General features: G+C 54.7%; 5 protein-coding genes across 7 annotated transcripts in view; 2 read left to right on the top strand and 3 right to left on the bottom strand.

The window, feature by feature from the left end:
- The window catches only part of RNF31 (ring finger protein 31), a 10,438-nt gene extending 4,967 nt beyond the window's left edge, over positions 1–5,471 (bottom strand). For 2 of the 3 annotated variants that reach the window (XM_024118414.3, XM_007130061.3), the window contains exons 1-11: positions 5,104–5,471; positions 4,871–5,017; positions 4,565–4,720; positions 4,283–4,342; positions 4,104–4,179; positions 3,698–3,875; positions 2,841–3,228; positions 2,376–2,666; positions 1,870–2,118; positions 1,584–1,769; positions 1,266–1,472 (exon numbers count right to left, since the gene is read on the bottom strand). In XM_024118414.3, coding sequence (XP_023974182.1) covers positions 1,266–1,472; positions 1,584–1,769; positions 1,870–2,118; positions 2,376–2,666; positions 2,841–3,228; positions 3,698–3,875; positions 4,104–4,179; positions 4,283–4,342; positions 4,565–4,720; positions 4,871–5,017; positions 5,104–5,295 — 2,130 coding nt within the window. In that variant the 5' untranslated portion in view covers positions 5,296–5,471. The remainder of the gene's footprint in view (positions 1–1,265; positions 1,473–1,583; positions 1,770–1,869; positions 2,119–2,375; positions 2,667–2,840; positions 3,229–3,697; positions 3,876–4,103; positions 4,180–4,282; positions 4,343–4,564; positions 4,721–4,870; positions 5,018–5,103) is intronic. The other variant, XM_028483301.2, reaches the window with a different exon arrangement.
- Positions 5,472–6,297: 826 nt separating this feature from the next.
- PSME2 (proteasome activator subunit 2) lies at positions 6,298–9,786 on the top strand. Its single transcript, XM_024116968.2, has 10 exons — positions 6,298–6,414; positions 6,724–6,756; positions 7,194–7,256; positions 7,500–7,586; positions 7,938–8,066; positions 8,672–8,740; positions 8,895–8,962; positions 9,127–9,181; positions 9,484–9,570; positions 9,661–9,786. The coding sequence occupies exons 1-10, from the start codon at positions 6,367–6,369 to the stop codon at positions 9,739–9,741; spliced, it is 720 nt and encodes a 239-aa protein (XP_023972736.1). The 5' UTR covers positions 6,298–6,366; the 3' UTR covers positions 9,742–9,786.
- Positions 9,787–11,058: 1,272 nt separating this feature from the next.
- EMC9 (ER membrane protein complex subunit 9) lies at positions 11,059–13,220 on the top strand. Its single transcript, XM_007130076.3, has 5 exons — positions 11,059–11,271; positions 11,413–11,489; positions 12,568–12,637; positions 12,728–12,822; positions 12,988–13,220. The coding sequence occupies exons 1-5, from the start codon at positions 11,074–11,076 to the stop codon at positions 13,166–13,168; spliced, it is 621 nt and encodes a 206-aa protein (XP_007130138.1). The 5' UTR covers positions 11,059–11,073; the 3' UTR covers positions 13,169–13,220.
- Position 13,221: 1 nt separating this feature from the next.
- PSME1 (proteasome activator subunit 1) lies at positions 13,222–16,024 on the bottom strand. Its single transcript, XM_007130075.4, has 11 exons — positions 15,787–16,024; positions 15,167–15,199; positions 14,955–15,017; positions 14,727–14,837; positions 14,597–14,642; positions 14,384–14,481; positions 14,076–14,144; positions 13,921–13,988; positions 13,777–13,831; positions 13,615–13,701; positions 13,222–13,441 (listed from the first exon to the last, which is right to left on the bottom strand). Exons 1-11 carry the CDS (start codon positions 15,823–15,825, stop codon positions 13,361–13,363), a joined length of 750 nt encoding a protein of 249 aa, XP_007130137.1. The 5' UTR covers positions 15,826–16,024; the 3' UTR covers positions 13,222–13,360.
- A 2,003-nt stretch (positions 16,025–18,027) lies between these two features.
- FITM1 (fat storage inducing transmembrane protein 1) lies at positions 18,028–20,227 on the bottom strand. The gene is made up of 2 exons (XM_007130074.3): positions 19,047–20,227; positions 18,028–18,666 (listed from the first exon to the last, which is right to left on the bottom strand). Exons 1-2 carry the CDS (start codon positions 19,310–19,312, stop codon positions 18,054–18,056), a joined length of 879 nt encoding a protein of 292 aa, XP_007130136.1. The 5' UTR covers positions 19,313–20,227; the 3' UTR covers positions 18,028–18,053.

Below are 20,227 nucleotides of genomic sequence, written 5' to 3'. Positions count from 1 at the left end.
CCAGGAAGATCCCACATGCCGTGGAGCGGCTGGGCCCGTGAGCCATGTCCACTGAGCCTGCACTCCGCAACGGGAGAGGCCACAACAGTGAGAGGCCCGCGTACCGCAAAAAAAAAAAAAAAAGTTAATTTAAAAAGGAAAAAAAAGCCGGGGAGGGGGCTGGATTCCCTGGTGGTCCAGTGGGTAGGACTCCGCACTTTCACTGACGAGGGCCCGGGTTCAATCCCTGGTTGGGGAACTAAGATCCTGAAAGCTGTGTGGTGTGGCCAAAAAAAAAAGCAAACACAAACAACATCCTTGAAATGACAAAACTATAGCAATGGAGAACAGACTAGTGGCTGCCATATGACAGGAGGAGGGGAAGAAAGTTACAACTATAAAGTGGTAGCACAAGGGGGTTGCATTGTGGTATCTTGATTGTAGTGGTGGTTACATGAATCTACATGTGGGATCAAACGGCATACAACTACACACATACACACTAATGCACAAAATGAACAAAGCCTGCTGTCTAGCTAACATTGTACCAATATCTATTTCTTGGTCTTGATATTGCACTATGATTATACAAGATGTCACCATTGGGAGGAGGTGGATAAAGAGCACACAGGACTCTGTACTATTTTTATAACTGCCTGTGACTCTACAATTATTTCAAAATAAAAAGTGAAAACAAAAAACATACAGAGCCAGCCTAACTAAACTATTTTGCCGAAGAACTGCCACTTCTGACCTAGAGTAAGTCAGAAGGGGCTCAGGAGATAAAAGGGGCCTATTCCAACCAACTGGGTATTTGATGATCACATTAAAGAATTACTGGTAATTTTTTTGGTGTGACAGTGGTATTTGTGGCTATATTTTCAAAAAGTTTTATCTTTTAGAGATACATATTGAAATATTACAGATAAACTACCTGACATCTGAGATTTGCTTCAAAATAATCTTATGTATATGTAGATGAAGTAAAGATTGGTCATACATTAATAATGGCTGAAGCTTCATGATGAATACATGGTGGGGGGAAGGAGAGTGGAATTCGTTATACAGTTTTCTCTACTATTGCATGTTCGAAATTTCCCATAATAGAACATTTAAAAAAAAGAGAGGGAGGTGGCCTATTCCTGCCCTCCCCTTCCCAGAAGACTTCAGGGGCACATAGGCAACTGCAGAGCAAAAGACAAGATCAGAGACAGGGGCTGGGGTCGAGGGGGGGTCCAAAGGGAACTGAGCAGTTCTAAGGCCAGGGGTAGTTGGGAGGGACTTACCCGGTTGCGGGGCAGGGCCCAGCTGCACACGGCACACTCCTGGGCAAGCAAGCGGCGCAGGAAGGCCCGGTCCTGGCTCTGCCTCACAGCTTCTACCACGTCCCCCAACTCATAGTTCCTGGGTGTTTCCTGCAGTAGCGCCAGCGCCAGCTCTGCCCGGCCCCAGCTGGGGAGTGCGTGGACTGCCAAAAGCCGTCTGACCAGGCTCTGCAAGGCGATTCAGGTGGAGAGGGAAGAAGTGGCTGTCAGACCGCAGAGAGCCTACCCCTCAGCCTGCCCTCAGCCCTACTAAGTGGGCTCTTCACCTCCTTCCAGCACCTGCTTATCTGGCCCGTCCCAGGAAGGGGTGGGCTCAGGACCACTGTCCCAGAGGCGCTGATGGAAGGGCTCTAGGCGCTGGCGCTGTAGCTCAGTCAGGGCTCGTGCTACGTCACCCCCGTGTTGGAACAAGGCTTGAAGAGACCCCTCCTCAGGCTCAAAGCCCAAGGACCGGAGCTCCTGCACCTGTGAGTTGGGAGGGGCGAGAAGGAGTGAAGAAGAATGTGAGAGGCTCTGAGATCCACAGCCCTCAATCCTGCACCCCCTCCAGCACAGCTGCTGCTACCTTCCTCCGCCGGGCCCGCACACACTCTTCCACAGCTTCATCCAGGTTGCCGTGACGATCCAGCCAGGCATTCCGGGCCTCCTGACACGAAAAGGCACCCAGCCTCGGGTCCTGCTGTCCAGCCAGCTCAGCCACCATCTCCAGCACATAGGGCAGCTCTGAGCGCAGCCACTGCAGGGGCACCTCGGTGCCCGAGTACTGCAGAGCTGAGAAGACCTCCTCTGGACAGGCGCCTCCGGCTTCCCCTTCCTAAGGCACAGTCCCGCTCAGACAGAGCGCCCATCAGGAAGGGCACACTCCACCCACCCTTAGCCCCAACCAAAATGCTGACAGTGCTTGAGCTCAGATCACGAATCATGTGAGCAGGACACAGCATGATACCTGCCGTGGGGGAAGGGTTCAATAAGAGGCAGCTGCTGCTAACAATGACAGGTTTTGAGAACTTGCATCAATCAACTGCAGCCTCTCCCTTCCCCCACAAGCTTATCCCAGGCCCAAATCCTCACCCGGATCTTAAGCACTAGCTGGAGACCTTCTTCCCGCATCTTGTCTTGGCGCTGCTTCTCAAGGTCCCCACAGGAACTGGCCAGGGGGGCACTGAGGCGTTGTGGAGGCCCTGGTTCAGGGAGTCGCTCTTCCAAAGAGCTGGCAAGGGGCCGGGGGGTACGCTGTACTGGGATGGGGCTGCTGGTCCGGTTGCACATAGCACACACCCAGCCAGGGCCCGAGTTGCAGAAGGTACAGTGAATACAGTACCACACTGGAGTCTGGGCAGAGGAGAGCAAAGTATCCTCCTGCTGGGAAGGCAGAAAGAATTATCCCATTGAAGGTTGGCTGAGGCTCAAGATGGAAATATAGGAAGCTAGGGGGAAGATACCAGGGAACTAAAGGAAAATAGAAGATGAAGAAGTAGAGAATGGCCTGTGGTAACAGGTGCAAATAAAGAGCTGAGAAGGCCAGGAACAGGTTACCTGAAGGGGCTGCAGGCAAACACCGGCATCCTGAGAATCCACTACCAAGCTGGGAGGCTGAGCCAGCCGAGGTCGCTCACATATGGCACACAGCACAGCCGCAGCCTCATTCTCAAAGGTGCAGCTCTGGCAGGCCCAGTGACCCCGTGCAAGCTCGGGTTCTAGGCCCCCAGCTCCTTGGGGACCCTCAATCCCCAGCCCCAACGCTTTACAGCCTCGGGGCCGATCACAGGCCACACAGAGTACTGCCCAAGGTTCATTCAGCATGGCGCAGGCAGAACAGTGCCAGGGAAGACGGGCACTTGCAGGATCAGGGGAAGAAAGAGAGCTGTCTCCCAGGGCCAGCAGGGAGGTTGACTGAGGCCGTGGTGGAGCTGAGGCAGGTAAGCTGTAATGGAGAAGCAGACATGGCCTACTGAGGGGGTGCCTGGGACCCTTACCCATGGGCATCCCTCATTCCCTGCAGGACAACACATGGCTCTGGCCTTTGCACATGTCTGGAACACTGCCATACCCATAGCCTGTTCAACATTTAAATGGCAACTTAAAGTCCATATCTGGCTGGTAAATATCCCTAACATAGGGCCTGACCCCTATTAGGTGCTTAAAATACTACCAACTAATTGAGCTTCCTGACTAAGCTGCATCCTCCTATTACCTATTTGCACACCCAAATAATCTATTTTGCTATGACTGCTGCTTGCTTGATATGTATATCTATGATCTCCTGGAGAGCAGTAACTGCCTGCTTGCTCTCTATGAGACACTCTTTCGCACAGAATCCAGCGCATAGTAGATACTCAAATAATTTTAAGTTCTCTCAATTTCGCTCCCACTCAGAAGAAAAGGCCTCTCACCTGGGGGTCAGGTGGGTGGCCTGGGGGGCCACAGGCAGGGTCTGGCGGAGGTGATGTGCACGGTCTGGGTGTCCATGGAAGAGGCGATCACAAGTTGGGCACAAGGCCTGTTTACAAGCTGAGCAGTGCAATGTGCCTGGGGCAGAACCACAGAAGAAGCAGGGACCAGGAATGGAGGCTGGAGAACAGGAAAAAATAGAACACCTTTCTAAAAAAGACCAGGTTACATTTGAATCTGCTGTGGAGGGGGACAAATCACAGACAACTTTTCAGCATATCTTTTCAACCCAAGGAAACAATTTTAATCTATTTTTAAAAAAGAAAGGAACATAACCAAGAAGACAGAGGAAATTTCCATCAGTATGATCTACTAGCATTCCCACCCCTCAATATAGGACAATAATACCTGGGGCAGAGGGTGTGGTGAGGGGGCCAGGAGCAATCTCTCTCAGTAAGGGGGCAAACTCTGAGAGCTGCAGTATCTGAGGAAAAAGGACAGGGAATGAGCAAGGGCTTGGGGACAGAGGCCCACAACAGGTTCCCTTTGTTCGCCAGGCCCCAGAACCCCATTCCTGCCTTCCTTACATCATCTTCACCCTTGTCTTTCAGCAGCTGCTCCAGTGCTTGTGGTTCTGGATGAGTATTCTGCAAACGAAATAAGAAGAGTTCCCACCTAGAGCCCTGGAACAAGGCCCTCCCTCAAAGCCCTGGTCCCCCAACGTTCACAGAGTGAGAAGTACAGAGAGATCCTAAATTACTGTGGGGACTATGCCTATGGTTCAGCATGGGAGTCCCCACACTGGCTTTGTTGTTAGCCTGGGATTCCCAGCCCTGATGCTTAAGTCCTCAGGACTAGAGATACCTCACCTGTAGCAGCAGGCTGAGCTCTGTCCGAAGCAGCAGTACTTCCAGTGTGACTGTGGCAACTTGTCGCTCATCCGGCTCCTTCTGGCCCTCAGGGAAGCTCAACCCATCTGGCTGCTCCTCTGTGTAGCCATACAATCGCAGAACATCCCGGCCCCCCTGCCACACATTCAAACCAGTCACCGCCCAGCAGGTCCCCTTCCCAATAGGGCTGGACCTCAACCCATTCAGCACAGCCTCAGGCCCTTTCTAGTCAACCCCCAGCCCAGGCTAAGTTCCCTTCTCCCATTAGGCGCCCAGGGGCTTCACCTGAACAGCATCCACCGTACTGCGAAAGACAGGGTTATTAAACTTGACCCCGCGCCAGTACCGGGGCCGCTGAGGGCTGAGGAGGTTGCGGCCATATTTCTCCAGGATGTTCAGGGCCGTGGAGAGGGTGTTGAGGTAGTTTCGGGGCTGGGAGCAGTCAGAGAGCAGAGAGCTGTGAGCCCCAGCCCGGCCTCAGGTCCTCTGACCTCCTCCCAACCCGGGCCGGGCCTCACCTCCCCATGAGCGTTGCAGCGGACCAGGCGTGCAGCATCCAGCTGCAGGTAGCGGGCTGCTGGCGGCAGAGAGGAGACCAGTAGCGGCCGGAGCTGCTCCAGCGAAAACGCCTGCCCGGAATCCCTCCTCAGGGCGCTCGCCAGCTCCTCGCGGGCCGCCAGGAAGGCCCGCTCCTCCTCCTCCCCCGGCATCCTAAGACAGGAGTCAGCCCCACCCCGCTGCCCGACGGGACCCGGCGCAGGCTGTGCGCGGCCCGAGCGCGGCCAGGAGCGCCTGGGGTCTGGCTTCGCGGCCCGACCCTGTCGGCTCGGACGCCCCGGGTCACTCAGTGCACGGTCACTCTTCGGCCCCGGGCCCAAGGCCAGGGTTAGCGGGAACAGGAAGTACTAGGAAAGAGGGCGGGACTGCGACACAGATTCAGGGGAAGGGGCGGGGTCTAAGCTTGAGGAAGGGCGGAGGCCAAGAAATGGGGGGCGTGGCCCAGGGTCCCAGCCAATGATAATGATGAATAATCCATGGCTCCTCCCCCAGAGCGCCTAGGCAGCAAACCCTGTTCTGGCGCTCTTCCCCTCCTTGGTCCAGGCTGGTCCCACCCCTCTTCGGATAGACCCCGGTGCGGGGTTACTTTATTCCCCTCAAAGCCATCCTCTCTATCCGGGACCCCACAGGGGAAATCCCACTCAGCTGGGGACTCAACTCTGGCCGGCCTGAGCCCCACTCAAGCCCCTTCTCCAGTCAGTCTTGAAGATAGGGCGCCCTCCGGGAGGAAGCCCCCGCGCCTTCTCCCTTCCAGATGCTCTGTCCCTTCTCCCTCCTACTACTTCTCCCGCCCACTCTGATCCCTCTCTGGCCCTTCCCCGCAGTCAAGCCTTCCTGGGGGAGCCCCACCACTTAACACCCGCTTTCCCACTCTCCCACCCTTCTCACCCCAACCCTGACTGTCCTTGGACGGTTCTTTCCCCTCTCTCTCTAAGCCCCTCCCCTTCTCCGAGGGACAGCCCCTGTTCACTCTCCTCCGGTCCCACTTGTCCTAGCCCCTCCCCCGGACAGCCCCTGGGTTTGTGACCGAGTCGGCACCGCCTCTCCTAGTCTCACAGGCCGAGAATGGCAGAGGGGCTCCCTACTGTTTGCGGCCTTCCAGGGGGAGGGGGAAAAGAAGGAAGGGGGTGGGGCTGAGGGGGGCGGGCCTGGACGTGGGGAGTGAAAGCGAAAGCCCAGGCGGCGAACAGGGAGACCGGAGACCTAGCGGGAACTGGAGCAGCATGGCCAAGCCTTGTGGGGTGCGCCTGAGCGCGGAAGCCCGCAAACAGGTAACGGGGGACCGGGAGGCCAGGAAGGGGCCGAGGAGCCCTCCTAAATGGAGGCCATACTGGGTGCTCCGAGGGACCAAGGCCGTGCCAGAGAAATCTCCCAACCTCTCTAAGTGCTTTCACTTCTGCCCGGGGATTACCAGATTCCTGCCCTCCGGACAATCTCTGCACTGAGCATGGGCTTCCAGGGAAATCTGGCTTGTGGTGGCAAAGGACTGAGCCAAGTTGGAGGGCATCCTATTTGGGGTGGGATCTTACTCTGGACAACTGAGACCCTTAACCAACATCCGGGTACCGCTCTCTGTGCAGGTGGATGTCTTCAGGCAAAATCTTTTCCAGGAGGTAAGTCTTCTGGATTCAAGCGATTTGACCCAGAATCGTAGGCCAATACTTGAGGGTTGCAACTTCTCAGACTGATCCCCAAACCCACCCTCCACCCACGCCCTACTTCACTTATCAAGCCTCCACCCAAGATAAGCTCTTAATTATTGATCTCTACTTTTACCTCTACCCCTCTTAATACCTTCTGCACTTCCACCACTTCCTCTCCCCTCTTTTGGTGTGGAGGGAAAAGCCATGGCCCCAAAGCAGGAATACCACAGTTCTAACCTTGGTTCTGCTGCGTCCCAGCTTGGGGAAGTCCCTTCAATTTTCAGGGCTTCAGTTCCCTCATTTATAAGTACTGGAGTCAATGATTTCCAAGGGCCCTTCCAGTCTCACTTCTCAGACATCTCACTGAACGTCTTCTGTGATTCTGACCCTTGCAATGTAACCCACAGGCTGAGGAATTCCTCTACAGATTCTTACCTCAGAAAATCATATACCTGAATCAGCTCTTGCAAGTGAGTAGTGTGGACCCCTCCTGCCCCATCCCATGGCCTCTCTCCTCTCCATCCACCCTCTCCAGCTACAACTGGGCTCCAAATGCAGAGAACAGTAGCAAATGGTGGACTGGGAACATTAGGATAGTGTGAGGCCTGAGCCTAGGTTGGGAGGCAGAGGGTGGGTGGGATGTGTGGAGGGAAGGCTCTGACTCAGGTTGAGGGGAAGAGGCTGGGCAGCCCCTGACAGTAAGATCTGTGCAGGAGGACTCCCTCAACGTGACTGACATGACTTCTCTCCGGGCCCCGCTGGACATCCCCATCCCAGACCCTCCACCCAAGGATGATGAGGTGAGGCACTCATGGTGTAGGGCTTGGGCTATAAACCCAGTGTAAATGATGGCCCTCCAACCTCCATGACTTTTCTAAAGCTACTTTCCCCCTTTTTTCCTTAGATGGAAACGGATAAGCAAGAGAAGAAAGAAGGTAAGAGAGGAAGGGGTGGCTAGGAAAAGGGAAATGGCACACTGACTACTGCATGAGAAAGGGTCTAAGTCCCCTCTTTCTCACAGTCCCTAAGTGCGGCTTTCTCCCTGGGAATGAGAAGGTCCTGGCCTTGCTTGCCCTGGTTAAGCCAGAAGTCTGGACTCTCAAAGAAAAATGCATTCTGCCATCCCAGACCCTCCACCCAAGGATGATGAGATGGAAACGGATAAGCAAGGGAAGAAAGAAGTCCCTAAGTGCGGCTTTCTCCCTGGGAATGAGAAGGTCCTGGCCTTGCTTGCCCTGGTTAAGCCAGAAGTCTGGACTCTCAAAGAAAAATGCATTCTGGTAAGCCTGGGAACTGGGGGACAGAGAAAACGAGCAAGGCCAGGCCCTGGTCTCCTTCAGAGATTCAATTCCTTCATTTAGGAAACTATTCCCCAAGTAGGAAGCTTCCTTCTTTGTCTTGGGTTTAGATACCTTTTGTTCTCTATAACAATGGTATCCCCAAATCAGACTGTGTTGCATCCATCTCTATAACCTGAGAACCTACTGCTGTACCAGGTACAGAGCACAGATGCTATGATACAGTGAGTTGGTTTAAGAGCTTGGGCCCTAGAGGGAGACTGTCTTGGTTCAAATCCTGACTCTATCACTTACCTAACTGGTTACTTTAAGTAAGTAACTTAGACATCCTGTGACTCAGTTTTTTCATTTGTTAAGTGGGTACAATAAGAATATATACCTTGAAACAAGCAAAATATATATATATATATATATATATATATATATACCTTGAAAGGTTGTTGTGAAGACTAAATGAGATATATAATACATAGCACAGTGCCTGCCATATAATAAGTACTCAGTTAAATGTACCTATTATTAGGAAGTAGTAGTAATCAGAATAGTGGGTTTGTTGAATGATTCCTACATGATATCTCTTAATATAGGTGATCACATGGATCCAGCACCTCATCCCCAAAATTGAGGATGGAAATGACTTTGGGGTGGCAATCCAGGTGAGAAGGGGTATGTGAGGATGCTGACAGCAGGGAGAGACTTGGGGAGTAAGGGATAGGAGCTAGACAAGAACTGGGAGGAAGAGGGAGACGGTGAGGGAAGGAGGGAAGAGATGAAGGGTTTTCTTTGCTTTCCACTCTTTTGTCACCACAGGAAAAGGTGCTGGAGAGGGTAAATGCAGTCAAGACCAAAGTGGAAGCCTTCCAGACAACCATTTCCAAGTGAGGGCAGCTGGAAGGCCAGCACCGGGGTCTGCAGGGACATTTCTTTGGGACGCCCAAAGCTGGGCATGCCTATCGGGATAAAGCGGGGCTTTGGGAAGGGTCTGAGGGAGTACCTCTCTCTGAACATCCATTCCTGTGGTTACTCCTCTTGCTTCCGGCAGGTACTTCTCAGAACGTGGGGATGCTGTGGCCAAGGCCTCTAAGGAGACCCACGTAGTAAGTGGACAGTCCACCAGCCTTTTAGCTGAGGCTGCTGGGGATGGGGGGTGATGAGAAAGTGGGGGATAGAGGTCCTCTTTGTCTCATTTGTGACCTTCCCAATGTGGAGAATATTAAGCCCAGGAAAACTGATTTAGGCTTCAAAAACCTTGACCCCTTTCTCTGTTTGATCCTCTGGGATCCCATTTCTTGGCTGAGAAGGGGCTCATTCCTCAAGTTACCTATTCCCTGTATGAGGAAACCAGACTAATGTCCCAGCCTCCCGTGGGGCTGACTCAGCTTTGCCTTCCACATCCCAGATGGATTACCGGGCCCTGGTGCACGAGCGAGACGAGGCAGCCTATGGAGAGCTCAGGGCCATGGTGCTGGACCTCAGGGCCTTCTATGTGAGTGTGGAGTAAGCCCCTAAGGCAGGTGGATGAGGGGGGCAGGGGAAAGGCCAAGAACCTGACTGTTGTCCTCTGGCCTTCTTCCAGGCTGAGCTTTACCATATTATAAGCAGCAACCTGGAGAAAATTGTCAACCCAAAGGGTGAAGAGAAGCCATCTATGTACTGAGCCCAGGGTTAGAAGGGAAATAAATGACCTATACTTTGTGTGGATAACCTCTGGTGTGTGTCATTCATACAAAAACATTTACTGAGTGTCACCTATATCCAGACACTAAATGTGAATGTGGTGATGAGAAAGGGAGGGGTGGCCAGGAAGACGAAGATGAATTAAAGGTCCATCCTGTTCTTAGGAAGTCATCCTAAAGAACAGGGTGGGAACTGTTACATGCCATGACAGCCATGAAAATAACCTGTATTTGGGAATTTCACGGGATTATTTCCATCTGGAGGTGTCATGAGTGCTTCCTGGAAGAGATGGCATCTGGGCAGAGCCCTTATAGGAATAATCAGGCTTTGGACAGACTGGGGGAAAGCTCTGAGGCTGAGGTCAGGGAATGAAGAAAGGCACAATCCTTTCTTCAGCTCAGAGCAAGCCTGGAGGGAGAATGAGATTTCACTGGGAAAATTACGGGTAAATGGTTGGACTCCTTCTCAAGGGCTGGGAGGGGAAAAAACGCTCCCAAGGCATTAAGGCGAAGGAAATTATACTACAGGACATTATGGGAAGGATGGTTCAATAAAATTCTTTTTGACCTTTACCCTCCTCCTTCAGTCAATGCCGTCTTTATTTTTGCAGTCATTACATTGAGGAAAGCAAGGGCCAGATAACCTGTAGTTGCAAAAGTGACACGGCTTATTAGTAAGTGGCAAAACCGCTCTAGAGTACAAATCCACTCATTCCATAGTTGGAGCCAAGCTGTCCGCTTACGCACCGGCATTCGAAGCTCCGCGGCTCGGGGAGACACCAGATGAGCGGCGCGGGCTCCACCCAGGTGGCTCAGAGGGGCCTGTAGGGGCGGGAGGCAAAGGTAACAGACGCAGCCATCTTGCAATCAAGAGCCGAATTGGGGTAGCCTAGCCAATCAGCGTGCGGGTAGCTCTCTTTACAGTCAAAGGCGGGACAATGTTGGATGCTGATTTGGCAAAACGAGACCCTCTAAGCCTATCAAAGAGTACCACGTGGGCGGGACTCCAGAAGCCGGTCCGACTTGGAGCCCTGGTTAAGTGTCCCCAAGGCAAGCGCAGCTCTGCTGCCGCCGCTTGGGGGCGGGGGAGGCGGAGCTCTGTGCTGCAACATGCAATCCCGGCCGCCTGCATTCCGGGCCGGGTGGGGGCCGGGGGCCGGGCGCCGGGCTGAGGTCGGCCGGAGCCGGCGGGCTGCTTTCGAGTGAATTCAGCGTCACCGTCGAACCTAAGTGAGGGGGCACGGGGAAGGGCCCAGGAGGGCTTGGGGGCGCTGGAGGGGGCTTCGCGGACGCGAGCTGGGGCCCCGCTCGCCATGGGGGAGGTGGAGATCTCGGCCCGGGCCTACGTGAAGATGTGCCTGCACGCCGCCCGTTACCCGCACGCCGCTGTCAACGGGCTATTGCTGGCGCCAGCGCCGCGGTCGAGAGAATGCCTGTGCCTCACCGACTGTGTGCCCCTGTTCCACAGCCACCTGGCCCTGTCTGTCATGCTGGAGGTCGCCCTCAACCAGGTGCCGCCGCTGGACGCCCACCGACCACCGCGAAACCCCCCAACACCCCTAGCCCAAGGCCATCCCTGGCCTCTTGGCAGTAGTGCGCACCCATAGGGCGGGCGGCACGATTTAGTTACTGATGGCGCTTTCCCATGGCAGGTGGATGTGTGGGGCGCGCAGGCCGGGCTGGTAGTAGCAGGGTACTACCATGCCAATGCAGCTTTGGACGACCAGAGGTGAGTGGGGAAGCCAGAGGCAGAGGGCTAAGGGTTATGGGGTGGGGGATGTCAAGAGAGCCCCTCTTGGTCATTCCTTCCATCTTTCCTTCATCCAAGGCTTAGCCACTGTAGAGCTAAGGTCCCTACGAGGCTGGGTAGGCAGTGAGAAAATATAAAGAAATATTATTTTCCTGGAGGAGCTGCGGTGGGGTGGGAAGGACAATAACAGGCTGACACCTGCTGTAACTGAGATGCCCCCCAAGTGCTGAAAACACAAAGGAAGCCCAACCAGCAGCTTCTAAAAAAAGGAAGTTTCTTTTTATATATACAGTTCACCGTTTAACAACACGGGTTTCAATTACCTGGGGCCACAAATAGGCGAAATTTTTTCACTGAATAGGTACTCCAGTACTACAGGATCCGAGGTCGGTTGAATTCCGATGCGGAATCCAGAATAGGGAGGGCCCACTGTAAAGTTACCTGCAGATTTTCAACTGTGGGAGGTTCTGTGGCCCCTAGTCCCCTCATTGTTCAAGGGTCAACTGTATACAGAAAAAGTTATCTACTTATACAGTAGTCACGTATTTGGAGCAAACTATACTGTTTTGTAATTTGCTTTTCTCTCCTTAATAAATATCTGACATCTTTCCATCCCTACACTAATATCTACCTTACCCTATCAGCTATACACTATGAACATGGATGTACCATAATTTATTTAGTGTCTTACATTAAACATTGAGGTTGTTTCCAATTTTTTTGTTATTACAGACACTATCCTATTATTACAGTAAATTCTTCGTAAGTAGGGTTTCTGGGTTAACATACAATATAAATCTGGATGGTTATGCCAAATTACTCTCCAAAAAGACCATCTTAGATTTCCACTCTCACCAGCAGTGTCTGAGCACCTGTTTCCCACAGCGCTCAAGCGTTAAGTCTTGCATGAAGCGTCAGGCAGGCCTGATGCCCCCAGGCCAACTACAGGGAAAGGCTGTCACTGCCTCCACGTCTATGGGCCCTGGGAGGCCCAGCTCAGATGGACGGGGTCTGCCCACAGGAGGCTCTTCACAACTCTGATCTTCCTTCTACACAGCCCTGGGCCCTTGGCCTTGAAAATCGCTGGGCGGATTGCAGAATTCTTCCCTGATGCAGTACTTATTATGGTGAGGCTTGGATTTCAGAGTGGGGAGTTGGAAAGAAAGTAGGAAGGGGGAATCCTCGAAACCCTCACCTGCCCTTCCTTGTCCACACAGTTGGATAATCAGAAACTGGTGCCACAGCCTCACGTGCCCCCAGTTATTGTCCTGGAGAGCCATGGTCTCTGCTGGGTCCCCAAGGACAAGAACTTGTGAGTGCCCCACTCCCTCCACCTCTTCTTGGAAGCCCACAGCTCCTGAGCCTCCTCTGTTGTTGTTTCTGCTGCCCTAAGCATCCTTCTCTAGAAGCTAACCTCTGCCAAGTGTCTGGCCCCTCTGCCTGCTGAGTTTGACCTCCATGGGGGTTATTATTTCAGAGTGATGTGGAGGGACTGGGAAGAGTCACGGCAGATGGTGGGAGCATTACTAGAGGGCCGGGCCCACCAGCACCTTGTGGACTTTGACTGCCACCTTGATGACATCCGGGAGGATTGGACCAACCAGCAGCTCAACGCCCAAATCACCCAGTGGGTTGGTCCCACAAATGGAAATACCTGAGCCAGGGCCAGAGGGGAGGCTCGGTCCAATAAAGAGACTTGGGCTGTTGGGCGATGGTATGACTATATTTATTGTGCCTGGGAGGCAAGGTGAGGGAGAAACCTCAACAGACAGAAGGTGGGGAAAGTCTGGAGTCTCCTGTGAAAGTCAGGAAGGTCTCTGCTGGACCCATCACATAATGAGAGGAGGCTCTCAATAGATCATTCCCTTTGTTTCTCCCCTGGGCTTCTTGAGCTTCTCGAAGTTCTTCAGGATGATGTCATATAACACAGCCTATGGGGCCAGGGAGGAATGGGGGTCAGCCGCAGGTCCCCAGTGGCTCTGTGCCCCATTTCTAGCCTTGTGGAGAGGTCGAGCTTTGTTACCCTTCACCCCCAGCCCGCAGGGTCAGGGAGTGGGTGGCCTGGGAAAGCTGCCTCTGCCCTCCCCTGCCCTCGCCTCCTCACATAAGCGTTGCGGATCTCCGTGACCATCAGCCGGATATCCCAGTACTCTGCCTCATCCAGTTCGTGCACCAACTGCCGATAATCACCCTGTGGGAGACTTGGGTCAGGCCCGACTTCAAAGGTGTCCCTCCTCCCATGCACCCTGACCTGGGCCTCACCTACCACGTGGGGCTGCTTAGCCGCTTTGGTCACAGCATCACCTCGCTCAGAGAAATACCTGTGGGAAGTAGAAGGGTGTGGAGTAGGAGGAGGAGGGAGCACAGGCCTCAGTCCCAGCCAAAGGCAGAGCAGTGGGCAATCACTCACTTGGAGATTTGAGTGTGGAAGCCTTCCAGCTTGGTGTGAAGGGTGGTCATCAGCTCAAACACCTTCTCCTGGGGGAAAGAAAGCAAGGGGGAAAGTGGAAAAGCAGCATGGATAGGAGAAATAAGGAGGGCAGAGGAGTGGGGCAGTGTCCTCACCTGGACAGCCACTCCAAAATTGTTCCCATCCTCAATCCGAGGTATCTGCAGTTGCAACCAGGTGGTGACCTGGGAGGAGGGAACGGCATTGAAACCCCATCAGCCCCCAACCCAATTCCCAGGTTCCTGTCCTCCTTTGTTTCCCTGCCCACGGTGGGTGGAAGTATGCCACGTCTGTCCTGAACCCCAGGGCCTGGAATTCTGGCTTCACTTGCTGTGCCCTCTCCTGCTAAGACCTGGCAGGTGCCATGCCCAACTGGCAGGGACGAAGGAGGACAAAGGGTGAGGGTGGAAGTGGGAGGGCTCACCAGGTTGAGCTTCTCAATGACATCCTTGATCTCAGGCTTCAGGCGCTGCAGGAGGACCACGATCTTCTCATTGCAGTTCACTGGGCCACAAGGAGGACCTAGGAGGTGGGCACTGGGTCAGTCACATGACTGGGACTGTGCAGGGCAGGGAACAGGCATCCTTAGGGAGGAGCTCCTGGGAGGTGAGACAAGTCCCTTTCACCATAGTGATACCTTTATCTTCATCTTCCCCTTTCTTCTTTTCATCCTTGTCTTCCTTCTGAAGGGAGAGGGGGTCTCTTAGGCAGGCCTAAGGCTGATTTTCCCCGTATTGGGTCCCTCCTCCCAGCTCTTGCCAACTTGCCTGCTGTTGTTTCTTCCGCTCCTCCTTCTCTTTCTCCTTGACTGGATCAGGCACTGGGATGTCCAGCGGGGCCTTCAGATTGCTCAGGTTGGCTTCATTGAGAGCTGGCTCCTGGTGCAGGTGGGGAGAAGGGCTGGAGGCAGGGGCGAGCTCTCACCTCCTCACTCTCATGGCCCACCAGGCTCTCCCTTTGGCCCCTACTCTCTATTCCCTGCCCAGCCCCAGTACCTTCAAAAACGCATCCAACTCAGAAATCTTCTTGGGGAAATAGCTCCCGAGCAGGTTCTCTGTCTGTGTGTAGGGTAAGGGTAGGGGAGGATGGCGGTCAGAATCAAATGCCCCTCCTAGGCACTGAAGCAGGGCTGCCACTGCCCAGCAGGGAAGGGCTGAGCAGTGGGATAGGGTAGGGAGGCGTGGGGTGATGACGGGTCAGGTCTTACCTTAGTACATAGGTCTTCACGGAACACATCCACCTGTGGGACACAGGCAGCCCTTCAGACATCTGGCTTTATGGCCAGTCTATTCAAGGACCCTTAGGGTTGTGCAGGGTCTGACTTGGGGAAGGGTGGAGTGGACCCATGTGGGGCGGGATTTGGGAAATGAGAACATTCCTGGAGGTGAAGGGCGAAGGGTTCAAGCGGAAACAGATCCCTAGTGTCTCCTGGGCTGTGGGAGGAGGGACGTAAGAGAACCGCTGAGACTGGGGAAGGGGCGGAGTGCCCTGTGGAGTGGGCCCCGGGGCCTCCTGTGGTGGCAGGGCAGGGTCCGCTCCCCGTCTGTGTGTGGGCCTGGGCTCGCGGCCAGTGTACTTCCCCTCCACGCCAGCGCTCCGCTTCACCTCACCCCGCTGAACCTCGGCCGCCTCGCCTCTCTCTCTCCCGGCAGGCAGACCTGGCCGGGCTCCCCAGGCTCAGGTGCTCTGGGCACGGAGGCTCATGAGGGTTCGGATGACTGACCCCGACACGAGTCGGGGGGCTGGGTGGGGGCGGGTCACAGACGCCCTCAGCCTCTCGGAGCCACGCCTCCCTGATGGGCCCTTCCTCGAACCCGCAGCGCTCACCTTGGCTTGGGCTTCGGGCAGGACCCTGAGCGTGGCCATGACCGGGGCGGCGGCCTAGGGCCGCACGCGGAGCGAGGAGTGGGCACGGGGAAGGGAAAGCGAAAGCAGCACTCGCTCCCCGCACTGCCCTCCTGGGTAGTGGGAGTGGAGGCACTGGAGGAGGCGGGGACAGACCAGAGAGAGGCGAGGAGCGGAGGGGCTCAGGGAGGCGGCCCAGCCGCTGCTCCCCCTAGAGCCCGAGGCGCGTTCCCAGCGCCCCGCCTCCCCGCCTCCCCGCCTCCCCGCCTCCCCGCCTCCCCGCCTCCCCGCCTCCCCGCCTCCCCGCCTCCCCGCCTCCCCACAGCTGCCAGTCTTTCGACTCCCCGCCTACCGACTCCGCCCACCCCACCTCCTCCCTCCCCGCCCTGCCTTCTACGCCCCCGCCTCTCCGGCCCCAAGGCCAGTGCCCAGCTCCGAACTCCCCGCCTCCCATCTTCCTGCCTCCTGACAGCGCTCTGGCTCTCTTCTTTCCCTGCTCGTCCTGGGACAGTGATTAGCCTTATCTGGCTCTCTTCCTTCTTTTCTCGGTGCTGGAGCAAGACCTGGCCTCCCTTCCTTTGCCCTGCCAGCGTGGAACCCTGGCTCCACGGGCATCGTCTGGCTCAGTGACATTCAGACTCTGGCATCGCCCCATCACAGGGTCATAAGAGAGGGTCAGCTCTCTTATGACCCTTGTGGGCTCCATTCCTCTGTAATCCACTCTCCACACAGCAGCAGGATTCCACCTTGCTCTTGCTTAAAACTTTCTCAGCTTCTTGTTGACCTTAGGATGAAATCCAAAGGACTTTCCTGGCCCCAAAGGCCTGTCTGGCACCTGTTCCCCTTCAACTTCACTTTCCACTGCTTTCTCCCTCTTTCATTTCAGTTATAAATACCTGGACTTTCCAGCTGTTTCTCAAACCTGTCTGCAACATGTTCTTTCCTGCCTCGGGGCCTTTGTCCTTGCTAATCCCTTTGCCTGACACACCCCTTCCCCTGCCTCAAGATGTCATTCCTTTCTTAGCTTAAGTGTCGCTTCTGCAGAGAGAACTCTATCTTCCTCATAAAGTAACTCCCTCCAAGTCTATTAGAAAGCAGCCTGTTTTAGTACCTTCATAGCACTATCTCTCTGATATTAGCCAGTTTATTTTTGGGGGATAGTGTGGTTTAGACCAGGGGCTGGCAAACCTTTTCCGTAAAAGGCCAGATAGTAAATATTTTAGACTTTGTAGTGCCAGTAGGAACTACTCAACTCTGCCATTGTAGCAGGTAAACGGTTAAATGGATTAGCGTGGCTAGTTCCCATAAAACTTTATTTATGGACACTGGCATTTGAATTTCATGTAATGTTCATCTGTCATGAAATATTCTTTTTTTTTTCAACCATTAAAAAATGTAAAACCATTTCTTAGCTCTCAGGCCATTCAAACACTGGCCACAGGAGGGCTGTTGTTTGCTGATCCCTGACTTAGAACACAAACAACAGACCCATACTGCCTGGCTTAATAATTCTGGCTCCGATATTTACTAGTTGTGAAAAAGTTACTTAAACTCTGTGCCTCCATTTTCACAAGTGTACAAGGGGAACGCTACCAGCCCTAGCTCATAGTGTTGTTGTTGTGAGGGCTAAATACATGAATTTATAGACACTTAGAATGGTGCCCAACACACAGTAAGCACAAGTGTTTGCTATTATTATTTGTGAGTTTATCATCAGGCAGTAACCCATGGGCCCCCAAACAGCAGAAACCTTGTCTTTCTTATTCACATGGCAAGGAACTATGCTTGGCTTAATGAACATCTTTTAAGTAAATGAGCACATATAGACCCTCTACGGGAAGACACGGTAGGAAGCGTCCGTGAGCAGGGTGCCCAGATAGGCAGGCCCCTGAAGATGGCAGAGGGGGATTCAGTGCTGGAGGCAGGGAAAACAAATCAACCAGGCTGGAGATGGAGCATCTGCTCAGTGGGAATGCCACCCATACCTAAGGGCACTGCTGCCTGACCTGCCAGTGCCAGTCCTTGACATCAGAGCCCCAAAGAGCTTGATGTCTGCAGGGACTAGGAGACTGAAAGAACAGGAGGGATAGCGATCAAGCACAAGGACATTCAAGGTCAGCGACAGCAAGGTCTGGCTGAGGAAACCTGGCGACCATCACACTCTCTTCTTACCCTTCCCACCCTTTGCAGGTCCCGCCAGCCCAATGATGAGCAGAGCCAGAGCCAGGCCTGAAGTGCCTTTATTTCTTTCAGTTATGCTTGTGGCTGGAGTGGGGGTGAGGGAAGAGCCCATGGCCCGGGATCCCCGGAGACCAGGGCTGATGATACCAGCTGCCGTAGGTGAGGTACCAGGCAAAGGTGCCCACCGCGGCGCCCACCACCTTGTGAGTATATTGGTGGAAATAGATGACGGTGCAGAGCAGCAAGAAGTTCCAGAGGCCCAGCAGCAGCACGTTGAGTAGGAAGACAAGGCGCAGGGGTGCGCCAGCGGGCAGCCCGTGGGCCAGGTACTTGGCGAACACTGCTGCTTCCTCGGCCATGAGCAGGCAGCAGAAGGTGAGCAGGAAGGTGTGGGAGGAGACGGTGTAGCCCCGCCACTGGTGGCCGGCCGCCAGGCAGCTGCGGCGGTCCGGCAGCTCGCGGAGCAGCAGGCCCTGGGGCAGAGGCTCGAAGCAGGAGCCTGTCAGGTCCTCGATGAGCAGGAAGGCCCGGCCGGCACCCCGCCACACGGCTGCCCCAACCACCAAGCGGCTCAGGTGCCGGGCAGTCACTGCCACGCGCCGTGTAGCCAGGAACACCACCAGCAACACGAAGCCCCCCAGGAAGGTGCACGTCCAGCCCCACGCCGAATTCACAAACTTTCTGTGGCAGAGAAGAGGGAGGGCTGCTGAGACCCCTCAGCCCCATCTCCCCACCCTGCTCTACATTCCCATCATGGCTCTGCCTCCAGTCGCATCTGTTGTTCCCGGTTCTCTGTTTCCTGGGCCCTCTCCCCCCTCTCCCCCCATCCACTTGAACTTGGCCATCTCCTTAGCGGCCCATTCAGCCTTCTAGGGCCCATGTTTCCTCTTCGTCGCTGCTCCTGTACCCCCATGACTCTGTTCCCCTCCCCCTCTGACCTTCTCCTCAACCTCCTAGCCTATTTTTAGTGTCCTGGCCTGGCAGGAGCACAGAAACCTGGAGGAGGGAGCTGGGAGCCCAGAGCCCAGGGAGCCAGCGCCCACGGCCTCGAGTGGACTCACATGTTGAAGAAGTTGCCATGGCTGGCAAAGATGGTCCGAGGGTTGACATGGAACTGCAGAAGGGGCCCGAAGATGACCACTGCTGCCAACCAGGCATGGTAGAGGCGCCGTAAGCAGGGGCTGCCCAGGAGGCGGGCAGCCTGTTCGCTTCCAAAATACAGCAAAGCAGAGGCCACCCAGAGCAGCACCCTGACCAAGCAGCCCAGCAGTACCCAGATCTGGGCCCCGGCCCCCCGCCCTGCCCCCACCGCCGGCCCCCGCTCCATGTTCCCTCCCCTCCCCACTAACTGCTTGCTCTGCTGGGCAGCTGAGGAGGGGCTGATGGGGTTCCCCCTGGACAAGGACAGACAGTGACAGGTGTGGCAGACACAGGGCAGAGCCCTGTTGGCAGCTGGCAGGCGGGGGAGAGGGGCGGGGGGCAGTAAGGGGCTGGGGCGGAGGGCTGCCACGTCAGCAGTGTTCTCGCCTTGGATGTGTGTCCTGACAGCAGCCTGTGTCCTTGCCTGTTAGTCCTGTGCCTCCTTTACCCTCTAGGCTGGAACCATGTCCTAGTTCATGTTTCAGGGCCACGACCGAAACATGGGATGTTTTTGGCCACAGCCTGTTTGGGTCTGCCTGTCTCTGTTTGGTCAGCCAAAGTCACCCCCACCCCGCCCAGGTCGGACTCTCAGAGCCCCGAAGATCAGGTTCACTCCCAGGTGATAGTGGGTGGTGGAGACCCTAGAAGATCCCCAGCCCGAAACCCATCAAATCCTAAGGTTGTGTCCCCCAACCAATTACCCTGGGACTTGGCGTCCCAGCCTGACCACTGAGGCTGGACCCATAGGGCAGTGAGCAACCTACCCAAGGGAAGTCCCTGATATTCAGTAACTGTTTTGAGATCCCTTTTTGTCTTCCTTCCTCATTCCTCAAAACTGGTGGTGGGATCTCAGAGCACAGTGGAGGCCCATGAAGTCGTGAAAGGAATGAGCAAGAAAGGGCACCTGGGTTCTGGCCCAATTCTGTGACTTTGAGAAAATCAACTGACCATCCGTGGTCCTCAGTGCCATCATCTGCAAACTGACCGAGATGGATTAACCAATCAGGATCCTTGCAGATCCTACAGCCCATACCTTGACATAGTCTGTGCTCAAGGATCCTATACCTGAAGACCTACAGAAGCACTCACACATTTTTAAGTT

This window comes from Physeter macrocephalus, unplaced genomic scaffold, assembly GCF_002837175.3.
Source record: "Physeter macrocephalus isolate SW-GA unplaced genomic scaffold, ASM283717v5 random_16, whole genome shotgun sequence".
NCBI lineage: Eukaryota > Metazoa > Chordata > Mammalia > Artiodactyla > Physeteridae > Physeter > Physeter macrocephalus.
This window is presented reverse-complemented; position numbering and strand designations above follow the sequence as displayed.